Raw genomic sequence first — 12,240 nt, forward strand, 5'->3', positions numbered from 1 at the left:
TGTTGTACCTCTGCCATCGGGTCTTCCCCAGTCCCTCAGGTTCTAATTATGACTCCTTCCTCTGGGCCCTCATAGGGGCTGCTGGCACCTTGGTGACACGGGTGGTCCTTTCTGCCCTGTGCTATGATCATTTTTTTGTGCCTCTCTGTACTGAAAAACAAGGCCTATTTATTTTATCTTTGTATCTGAATGGTATTTGGCATTTGTAATCCATGCAGTAATAAAAGTATGAAGCAACAGATGAGTTGAAGGAACGAGTATTAGGATACTAATAATAGATTCCATTTATTAAACACTTCCTATGTGCTCAGGGCTAGGATAAGTGTATTTTCCCAATTATCCTCAAAACAGAGCTTTGTGGTAGGTGCCGTCATGATCTCAATTTTATAGTCAAGGAAACGGAAGCTAAGAGATGCAGCAAAACATGTCTGAGGCCACATGGCTGATGAGTGGGGGGGGCAGGCTGGAAGCCAGGCTGTCTGTGTTGGTCCCTACAGCTGAAATCCCATGCAAACTGCCTGGCCCTCTACTGAGCCTTCACATAAAATCTAGGAGAAACAAGAGTGGCCCAATCCAGGCATCATAGAGCACTGAGGCAGAGAAGAGAAAAAAGCATCACCATGTGGGAGAGGTTGCCAAATAGCGCCCCTCTCTGCCCCAGCTACACCCATCTCCTGGTCCTACCAGCAACTCACAACATCCTGCTCTTGAAGTCATGGCCTGCAGGCCATTTCCCAAACTAAAATGCAGTATGCTCCAAAGTACTAGAGCCAAAGTATGGGGTGGTGGTCCAGCATCTCAGGGTCTCCTAAAGTGGGTGGGTTGTGGTTTTAGAACCAGGCTCCCCCGGCTCAAATCCTGGCTCCGCTCTTTACTACCTGCTTGGCAGAGGACCAGGACTTTAGTTGTTTAAAGCTCAATTTCTCACCTGTGAAACAAGGGTAAGAATAGTGCCTGCCTCATGTGTTTATGAGAATCCAGGAATACAATACCCGCGAGTGCTTCCCAAAACCTGGCACGCAGTAAATGCTGTGTTAATGGTAGTGTTGTCTTGGGTACTGACAATGTCTTAATAAACCCTTACAGCAACACCATTCTATTTCACTCTAATGGCAACCACACAGTACGGCTACCATAAAGAAACGGACCCAAGAGAGCCTCTAATATAAAGGGTGACGCTTTTAGGAGGCTAAGGGCAAGTTTAGTATGGGAAAGGCAGTTTCACTTGGGAAGGAAGGTTGCATGCCCCTGGCAGGAAGCTGAGATGCTGGTTGGACCTCCTTATGAGGGAGAGCCTTTCCATTGGTCGTGTACCTGGTTTGGGGCTTATGTTCCATTTACAGTGTCACAATCCCATGCCACACAATAGAGGGGCTCCTCCCCTTGCCAGGCTCAGGCTTTGTGATTCATGTGCCTCCCCCAGCCTGTGGGCCCAGCAGCTGGCACTGTGAAGCACATGGGAATGCCACAGTGACCCCACTTCAGTGTCCACTCCAGGGTTTGGAGCTTGGGCTCTGGGGTCAGGCTGCCAATCAAAATCCTGATTCTTCCACTTGCTAGCAGAATGAACAGGTAAATTGCTTAACCTCTGAGCATCTGTTTTCTCACCACTGAAATGGATAGGATAAGTAGAGCCGTGTCATGGGGCTTCATCAGAATGAAATGAAATAGCCCAGGGAAAGTGAGAAAGCCATCTGACATCACCCACTGAGTAAGAGCTCCGTGGATGCTGCTGGTCCCTATTAATCTACTTTAATAACAGCCTGAAGGATAGAACAGCACTCTTATCTCCAATCTTTCAAGGGAAGTTATAAAACGTTTCTAGGTTCACAGGGTTTAGGGGCCAAAACTGGGATTCTAACCGAGGCTAGAGGACCCCAAAGTCCAAGATCTTACGCAGCCATGGAGGTAATAGACCTGGAGTCTAGAAGAACAGCTGTGTATCACACCGAGGGCAATCCAGGGCAGTGTAGGCTTTCCTGACAAATGTCTCAACACCTGGAATCATGGACAGGTGCTGGGAAAGTTCTGCGAACAGTGTGCTCTCAGCAAAGGCTGAGGGGTTGCATGAGGCTGTGTGGTGAAGGTGGGATTGAGCCGGGCCTTGAAGGATGGCCAGAACCCAAATGACAGAATGAAGATGAAGGAGGGCGTCCTCCTTCCACCCCCTAAGGCTAGGGCCTGTGTGTTAGCCCCAGAAGCAGGGCTTTACTGATGGCTGGAAGGTGTATCCATAAGGCAGAGCCATAAGGCATAGATGTGCTGCAAAAAACATGCTGTTCTGGAGAGTCTGAGGAGAAAACAAAGCCAAGTTGTTGCCAGCCAAGGGGGTGCTCCAGCCACAGAGGCCACTGTAGGCCCCAGTGACAAGCTGGAGGCAGGAAGGTCGATGAGGATGGTGTTTGAGCAGTTCAGGCATGAAGAGACAAAAGCCGAATCAGCCTGGGGAGCTTGGGAATGGGAAGGGATGGTTGGAAAGGCAGTCAAAGAGTCAATGGTGAGAGCTTGAGTGAAGCGGTGAAGGCAAGGGTGGGCACGGAGCCTTTCTGTTCTGGGTCACGAGCAGCACCAGAGACTCTGGACATTGTGGGGCACCCTCCGCGCTGTGTGTCTGACACACACACAGCTGTGGCCCTGATTCAGCTCTGGAGGCCATGCTCTGGGCCACTAGGCCTGCCAGCTTCTCCTCTTACCGAGCTGGTGGAAGGATGTGGGGAAGCCGTGGGATGGGTGCAGTGCGATGCAGGAAGGAAAGAAGGAAGGAGCCTGGGTTAGACGTGGTGGCGGAAGCAGATGCAGGGGAGGAAGAGAAAGCAGAACTACAGAGGCCACAGGGGAGGCAGCCCATGGACAGTCTCCCTGGGTGCCCCAAGAGGAGAAAGGGATGTGACCCCTTGGGGAGTGGATCTGAGCTGGCTAAGTGAGGGGATTTGCATCTAAATACTTCACATTTTAAAAAGTCCTTTTGTTTGCTTGTCCCCTCATCCTTTCTCAGAGCCCTGTTAACAGAGGTGGGAGGGTGGAGTCCTGGTTTGGCTGTATGACCTTGGGCAGCCCCGTGGCCTATCTGTATGACCGGCCATACAGACATACATGACCGATCATACATGCTGCCCATACAGACATACATGTCTATGTCGCCTGGCCGTATGACCTTGGGCAGCCCCTTAGCCTGTCTGGTCTCCACTTAGCCCTCACATGAGAAGCCAGGGGTGAATGGTCTTTAAGGACTTTCCAGGCTTTCCAATACCTTCAAGTCCAATTTTCATTCCTCTAGCCTTAGTTCCATGAGGCGGGGCTGGTGGTGAATGCCGCTCTCCCCGTGTCAGCCTTGCTGGTACCACCAATCAGAGTGGAGACAGGGAGACAAAAAAAAAAAACAACACAAAAACAAGTGAATGCTGGCTTCCGTAAGGACATGAGGGCAAGTGCAAAGCAGTGTTATAGCTCACTTCATTAGTTGACGGAGGTTTGCTATGCATTCCCTATGCTTTTTCCAACCACCCCTGGGTAGTAGGGCCCTAGGGTCCAAGGAGAAAGGACTGAGGGTCCTGGCCCTGAGGGGTGTGGAACGGCTGGTGGGGCTTTCCCTCCACAACAGTGGGACTTCAGGCAGATAGTGACCTGTAGGCATCCTCATTTATTATTGGGTCCCCCACTAGGCATGAAGCACCTGAAGGTCAGGGGCTATATTTTGTTCCCCACTCCGCATCTAGTAGAGGGAGTGTCACACAGGATGTACTGTGTCATATTTGTCAAATGAATCAAAGAACGTGTGAAACAGCAGAAGCACCTGGAGATATTGATTCCAGAGAAGAAACTATTCAAATGACCTAATTTCTTAATTTTATCCTTGGAGTTGCACAGAACAACTCGATCTCTGGTTTCTTGAATGTTTAAAAACTTGTGCTGCGTGGCCATGAGGACAGACTTAGGAAGCCACCAGGAAACGGACTGCATCTCTGTCCTGCCAGGACTGTCTGTCCTTGAAGGACCAGAGGGGCTTGGGAAGTCATCACAGGAAATGTTCAAACAGAACATGGGTTTCATTTTTGGTGTGTGGTGGTGGTGGGGGCAGGGGTGAGCGCTGGGTTGGAGATCAGGCTGCTGAACCTCTGGGGCTCCTTTTAGACCTGGGATTCCATGATTCCATAATTTTCCTATCAAAACTCAGGGTACTTAGCAGATGTTGTCTGCTTTCTTTTCTTTTTTAGAACTTGGGAGAGAAGGAGGAATTTCTTCTCTTTTGTTAACTAAGCAGCTCACTTGAGGTTCCCCAACCCCCTTGGCTTTGATCAGGTAGATTTTAAAGATCAGGACAAGATCTTTATTTTTTTATTTATTTTAACTTTTTTTCATTGCAAAGGAGTCTCCTGGTCAACTGTTGAGACTTGGTGACTGGCAAGGTGAGGTCAGTAAGTACTCTGCAACCTAGCAACTTCTAGAAAGTAGTCCAACAGGTCAGTCACTAGACTTGATATGTTGGTCTGCATTTCTTAGTGTGATAAGATTTAGTGCCTAGGAGGAACTCAACTGACTGATTTATTGCTATCTTGATCAGTGACAGAAAAAAAAAACCAGTAAGCATCCTTTAAGGTTGTGATTTGGTTTTAGCTGTCAGGGATAGAGGAAGAGACTTCAATGATGTCTGTAGACCTGTGGTTTTCATTAAGGGCTCTACAGGTCTGTCCATGTCCAGGAAATCTTTATATTTAAGCCAGTAGAAAGAGATTTTAGGCCTATCTTCCCAAGGAATTTCTTCTAGAGAAGGGCAGTATGTTGGATAATTTATTTTGCTCACCACTGCCATAAACAACACCAATCTCAAGACTACCCTCCGCTAACAAAATTGATCCTAGTTGGACTGGGTAGCAGGGACGTCAGAGAGGACTGAGTAACCATGCACCATCAATAGATTATCCTCCTCCCACCCCAACCCCCAGGGACCTTCAAATATCCATTTTCATAATTCTCTATCCAGGAAGCCTTCCCTTCCCCACTTCCTCCACACCCTTCACCTCAGATTAGATAAGACATTGCTGATGGACTTTCATAGAACTTTGTGCTTCCCCATCACCCTGAACTCTAATTGCTTTTGTACCATTGTATCTTTTTTCTTCACTATAAACACTTTGAGTGTGGAGACTATATCTGTCCTGTTTAGTGCTGTGTCTCTACCTAAAACCGTGTATTTGCCCAGCACAGGGAAGATACTTAATAAATGTTTGATAAATAGATGAGTGGATGGGTGGATGGATGGATGGATGGATGGATGGATGGATGGATGGAATACTACAGCTCCACTATAGTCAAGTGCCTAATAGATTTGGGCATTCTTAAAATTAGGATGGGCACTCCTGGTGGCTCAGTGGGTTAAACCTCTGCCTTTGGCTCAGGTCATGATCTCAGGGTCCTGGGATCAAGCCCCACATTGGGCTCTCTGCTCAGCAGGGAGCCTGCTTCCCCCTCTCTCTCTGCCTGCCTCTCTGCCTACTTGCGATCTATCAAATAAAATCTTTAAAAAAAAATTAGGATGGGCACTCTTATTTTCAAATGAGTAGAACATAGTTCCCTTTTCAGGAAGTAAATATGAACATGAAATTAGTCAAGAGTCCATGTATTTTAGAAATACTCTTACCTGAGGCATAATCTCTTTGAGGAACACTTGGAGGTGCTTTGACTTTCAGCCTATAGATAACAACCATTAGACAAATGGTCAGGACACTGTTGTCAGGACGACTGCTGTCAAGGCCCCAAACAGAAGCAGATATAGAGGTAACAGACAGATAACTAATAGAATATTGGCTTCTTTTGGACCCATCTCATTGAAAGACTAAATGTATTGTAAATGGAGTGAAGCCATTAACCAGAGGTCTCCCATCTCCCCCATCTCTGTGCAATGGGGCTGTCACTCAGCAAAGGTAAAGTCCAATGGTGGAAGGGTTCTGAGAGGTCAGAATACAAGCAAGCAGAGTTCAGAGGTTCAAGGAAGAGAAATGCTGACTGGTTGATAGGGCACTAAGAGAAGATGGACTCTATTTGAATAAATAACTTAATAAATGCTTTAAATGTAAAAAAAAATATTAGCTGTAACAGAGCACTTGGGTTGTAGGTTGGACTGAGATTATTTTGGCACTACTGAAAAGTGCCAAATAAATGAGTAGTGAGGGTCTCCAGGTTGGAGATTATGATATTCAGCTTATTTAGACATTGAACTGTTTCAAGCACTCTCAAAACTACTTTAGTATCTTTATGCATATATAAAATGTTTGAATATTCACAATCCTTCCCCCATCACCAAAAGAAGAAAATTAAAAAATTACATTTTAAAAACGTATCCCAATATTTAGGCTTACTAAAGTTCTGATAACACCTCCCATTCTATTATTTGAAATGGCTAAGTTTTCCAGTAAATTATTATTCTTAATAATAGTAGCCCATTTTATTTAAGAATGATTTGCTTAATGAAATTTAAAGTATATATAAATAAAACCTATATCCAGTAGCCTTTATTTACTAAAACATCACATCCTTTTTTAGAAGAAGGGAGTAGGTTAACCATGCAAAACATATTTCATTTCTTGTGGGAAAAAAAAGCAGTATAGAAATTCATGTCTGATTACGAAAAATCAGCCTGACAAATGAGAATTGTAATGTTACAAAAATAACAATATTTATATTTGCATAGAAATTTTGCTTTTTGTTTCCCCAAAGGTTCTTAGGTCGATTATTTCATTCAATTCTCACAGCAAGCCAGCGTGAGCTGGGGAGATATTATCATTAGACTTCTGATGAGGTCCAGATAGAAAGATTAGCCACAGTGTTATAGGGGGGGAAAAAGCACAAAAACAAATAAGGAATCATGGTGCCGGGTCTGTACTTGGACCAGTAAAATTTCAAAAAGCACGAACCATCCATTACCCATTATTGCCACTATTTCATAAGAGAAAGAAAAGGTATTTTAATACCCAAAATGTTACCATCTCGGGATAAAGAACAGACTCAGGAAGGGGCTGGTGGTCACTGAACACCAACGAGGAATAAAAGCTGTGGTTTGGGTCTTACTTAGCAGCCGGCAGCTGCATGTCAACCCCTAACGCTTCAAGGTCCTTATTTTCTCATTTGGCCATGGACCAGCGACAACTCTGTCATGGTCTTCTGTTAGGAAACCAGTGTGTTCAACCGTGCTTCCTCCTTTCAAGGTAGCACCTGTTGCCTGGCAACAAGCAAGAGCGTTAACAGCAGGTCACTCAGAACCAAAGGCCCACTGACTTCACCCAGGGTAACGACTATGGCAGCCATATTTTCCAAGCTGAGAGGAAACATGGTTTTTCAAGTCAAAATGTATTTTGGGAACAATGAGCAAACTGATATAGGAACTGTCTGAAAACTTTGAGCTCCATGGCTACTGTGAGTATGCCTGACCAGGTAAGAGAGAGACATTTTACATAGTGGCTTCATATTATTGAGAAAACTGGTGTATTGTAAAACTGGCAACTGTGGGATAATTAATCTAGAATCCCTAGCCATTAAAACAATGACTAGCAGGGTTCCCTCATTTCAATGAGATTTTGCATGTGTCAGAAATATTAAATGAGAATAATCACACACCTCTCTCCACCACAGGACAGAACATGAGGACAAATTTTCCTCTAGTAGATGCCCCACAAGCAGAAGACCATTTTAACTATTTTATGATAATGACTTATACATATTGAGACTCATTTGCATTTTATAGTCTAAAAAACCATAAAACATGATTTCTTACTTTCAAGTTTAACAAAGACCAAAAAGAATGAAGACACTTTGTTCCGAAGGCATAGGAAAATGAAATTTTATACACTATTAATGGTACAAAATTTTTGGCAAGCAATTTGGTAATATCAATAAAAATTTCAAGGGCACAAATTCTTCCATTTCTAAATTTCATTTTAGGAATTTAGCTTTCTGGTACACTCAAAATTTGTAAAAATTATTTATTGAAACGTTACTTATGACAGTTAAGCTGAAAGAAATGGCCACAAAATTTTTAGTGATCTTATCAAATTGCTCCCCCAAGAATATGCCAGTTTAAACTCCCACATCTCCTTCCCTTTAAAAAGTGTTCACCGATGCATAGCTGGTTAAATGAATGATAATATATTTATAGCAGACTATTAATCAGCTGCTCAAAATGGAATATGCCTTATTTTTACATACTATCAAACAAAGATGTCCATGATCTAGCATTAAGTAAAACCACTAAGCAAAATCAAGTTGGTAGAATGGTTTATGAAGTGTGACGCCATTCATGATGAAAATGTATGTGTGTACAGGCATGTACTGTATCACATACATACAGATATATATATCAGACTCACTCATGACAATGTTTGTTTCCCTGGAGCTGGTTGAGGTGGGGATGTGGAGAAGTGGGAGATTTTTACTTCATGCAATTCTGAACTGTTTGATTTTTTTTCCTGGTAAATCTACTACTACTTTCATTTTCTAAATAAAAGAACTTAAAAGCTTAATGGGATACTATTTCCTCTTTCCTCTTAACGTAGATTTTGAGTGGCAAATACAGGTATGCACAATTTTTTTTTTTAAAAAAAAAGCTTAAGAGTTTTTGATGTGCAGGAAGATTTGAAATTCTAGCTTTTCCTCTCTAAGTGCCAACTGAAAACACAATTTTAAGGCTATAATTTAAAAAGCAAAAAGTTGGGCGCCTGGGTGGCTCAGTGGGTTAAGCCGCTGCCTTCGGCTCAGGTCATGATCTCAGGGTCCTGGGATCGAGTCCCACATCGGGCTCTCTGCTCAGCAGGGAGCCTGCTTCCCTCTCTCTCTCTGCCTGCCTCTCTGTCTACTTGTGATCTCTGTCTGTCAAATAAATAAATAAAATCTTTAAAAATAAATAAATAAATAAAAAGCAAAAAGTTGAAATATGGAAAACAGGTATGGCATCCTAAAAATGCTAGGATTGTGTTCTTAGAACTTCTCTTTTGGATTTCTCCAAGCATGTCCTAGTGGACTTTAACTAAATAGTTATAGAAGCTGATTGTCCTGTTTCTAGAAACGTCTTTGTTGACATTTGCTGGCACTTTGAGGGGGAGAGCTCACTTTTACTGCAGTGAGAGGGAAAAGCAAAGTTCCCTGAGGATCACCCCATTCATTTGCCATGTTTCCTGAAGATGGATCTTACCACCATGGACTCTTGCCATGAGTAAGAAAGGGTTACATGCTAAAGAGGTTGCAACTCCTCACTTGGGTAACAGAGAACTTTGTTCTCTTCCACCTAGCACAGGCTGGAATAAGGTGTAATTTATATAAATGAGTGCTTATATAGTGCTATGGAGTTTAACTTACTTTTTGATTTTGTTCATTATTCCACCTTCATTGTTCTTGATATCGTGGACCATCTTTTGAAGCTGCCTGCAAGAAACAAAATTAAACATAAAATACTAATAAGTAGGTCAATTTAAAAAAAGTCTTCTATCCTTGAATACAAAAAGAGAGCTAAAGACCTATAATAAACCCCCCAAACAGTGGGAATTGTATTATATTTAATCAAATTGGCTGTTTGCTACTTGAGTAAAGGGAAAGTATTCTTTTTTTTTATTAATTATTTTTATTAACATGTAATGTATTATTTGCCCCAGGGGTACAGGTCTCTGAATCATCAGTCTTACACATTTCACAGCACTCACCATAGGACATACCCTCCCCAATGTCCATAACCCAGCCACCCTCTCCATACCTCTCCTCCCCCCAGCAACCCTCAGTTTTTTTGTGAGATTAAGAGCAACTTATGGTTTGTCTGAGGGTAAGTATTCTATAAGGAACGTGGTCATTGGGCATATCCCTATCCCTATCCCTGTCCCTGTCTATTGGATGTCTGGGCCAGGCTCAGGCTCTGAAGAGACATTTTGACTTTCAGATCTGTCCATTCTGAGGACACACATGAGGCAAAGCCCTCTGATAAACCTCACTGTTCACCACTGAGTGTCCTTAGACCATTCACATTGCAAGATGGAGTGACCTTGGACACGTAGGCTGAAATCAGGTCTAAGATTTTTTTGTTGTTAACTTTACTAGGTAGAATCTGGAAAAACTGTCACAAAAAAGTTGTACATACACAGAAGCCATAAAGAAAATTATTAATGAATCTGACTGCACGTACATTTGGAAACCCTGTAGAACAAAAAATAATATGCACAAAATCAAAAGATAAATGACGTGCTGGAAGAAATATTTGCAACACAATAATAATAATGACTCATGTTCTGATTGACAAATCTTATGACTCCGCAAAATATTATTAATAATTCAATAGGAAATGGGCAAAAGATGAAAACACATGGCTAACAGAAAAGTGTGAGTGGCTAACAGATTAATAAAAAGATATTTAACATTACTTAAATCTAAAGAAATCTAAATTGAAACAACAATGCGATATGTTTGGCTCATCAGACTGGCAGAACATAACTTGATAATACCCTGGGTAGATGGGGGTACAAAAATACATATATTCTTGGGAATGCACATTGTTACAATCAATATCTATTAAATTTTAAAACCTCCATGACTTTTGACTCAGAAATTCTGCTGCTAGGAACTTGCCATTATAAATATGGTCATAAAACCATACCATTATGTACATATAAGCATTTTGCATAATAACCTTCCTGCCTCCCCACTAAAAAACCTGGAAACAACCTAAATGTCCATCAATCACTAAAAGGGAACTAGTTACACAGACTGATAAAGCCATACAATGGAATGCCATAGACCCTTAAAAAAAAAAAGAAAAAAAAAGAAACACACACCTGCATTGCTGACACATAAACATCTCCAGCACATATTAAGTTTAAGAAAAAAAAATGAAGGAGAAAAAAGAAAAAAAGGAAGAAAGGAAGTGAAGTTCAGAACAATGTGTGTACCACATATTTTTTCTGTGGGATGAGAAAGGACACATATATTCCTATAAGCCAGTACTCGTGTAGCTTTTGAGAGAGATATGCAAGCAGTTATTCAAAAACTGTTTTCAAAGGCAACAGAGCATTCTCATATGAATTAGGAAAAAGTACCCCTTTCTTCTGGGTGGACACCTGCACAGTGGCGGGGCACACAGCCTGGCAAACAGTCAAGGAATAGATTTCAGCCTCTACATGTCCTCAGAGCTGGGCGTGTATCATCTGTGGAGTGAAAGCAGGAGGCTCGACTGGGGATGGGGGCTTCCGTTTTGTAAAAAAGAGACTTTCTTCTTATAATGAAGATTTTTCTATATTATTTCAATGTTCATAGCTTGTACAGATATAATTTCTATTATCTGTTTTATATACATATGTAGAGAAAAATGTTAACAGGGTCAGAGTATAGGGCCATGTTTTTTTTCCTTCATAATAACTTTCTGACTTTAAAAAACATATAAATATATTACTTATATTTAAATATATTTACATGTAAAAATATGTTCTACAATATGTGCAAAATATATATGTTTATATTTTATATTGTATATAAATAATGATGTATATAAATATATAAAATATATATTTCTTATTTATATATATGCATAAATTATGTATATATAATTTCACACAGTTCTGTCCTCAAAGAGTAAGACAGTTGAAGTCACTTTTCAGGCAAGTCTTTCCTTTATTCTGAAGAAATTTGACTGGGCCTTATAGTTAACAAAATGTAAATTTTGCACATAGCCATTGTTCTTGGAGAAAATTGTGATTTCCCATAAACCTGATCACAGATTTCTCTAAGTCTGGGAGCTAGGCATCGTGTTTCAGGTAATATGAAGATTGGGCACAATTAAGCTTGGTGGAGGTCTATGAAACCCTGCTGACTGGGGGGAATCTGGAGGAATATTCTCTGGCTCTGCATGGATTTAGGACGCGTTTGTTGCGAAGCTCTGCAGTGTGGGTAGAGCAGTTTAGAGCATGAGCGGAAGCTTGCTGGAGGAGCTCTGCCTGGTGTCCGCTGCTAAGTGTTAATTTAAGACCCATCAAGGCTGATGATCCACTGCAGTTGTTTACTGAGAGCTGTTGGGCACCAAGGGGTGGGGTGAGATTTACTGTGTAGGGATCGTCCCTCCTACCCTCAACCATTTTGGGAAAAGCAAGATTCTCAAATAGAGAATGGGAACTTGCCCTGGGGATTCTGGGGAGCTCCCACCCCTTCCAGGTCAAATGACAGGAGCTAATCTTGAGAGCACAGACAAACCTGAGGGATATTCATTGGTGGGCAGGT

The 12,240-nt window shown here is 42.0% G+C and overlaps 1 protein-coding gene across 4 annotated transcripts in view; it reads right to left on the bottom strand.

The window, feature by feature from the left end:
* The window catches only part of BLNK (B cell linker), a 74,481-nt gene that overhangs the window by 40,385 nt on the left and 21,856 nt on the right, over positions 1–12,240 (bottom strand). For 2 of the 4 annotated variants that reach the window (XM_047702144.1, XM_047702145.1), the window contains exons 2-4: positions 9,346–9,411; positions 5,639–5,688; positions 3,251–3,334 (exon numbers count right to left, since the gene is read on the bottom strand). In XM_047702144.1, the coding sequence (XP_047558100.1) occupies positions 3,251–3,334; positions 5,639–5,688; positions 9,346–9,411 (200 nt within the window). The remainder of the gene's footprint in view (positions 1–3,250; positions 3,335–5,638; positions 5,689–9,345; positions 9,412–12,240) is intronic. The other 2 variants (XM_047702146.1, XM_047702147.1) reach the window with 1 other exon arrangement.

This window comes from Lutra lutra, chromosome 14 (genome assembly GCF_902655055.1).
Source record: "Lutra lutra chromosome 14, mLutLut1.2, whole genome shotgun sequence".
Taxonomy (NCBI): Eukaryota; Metazoa; Chordata; class Mammalia; order Carnivora; family Mustelidae; genus Lutra; species Lutra lutra.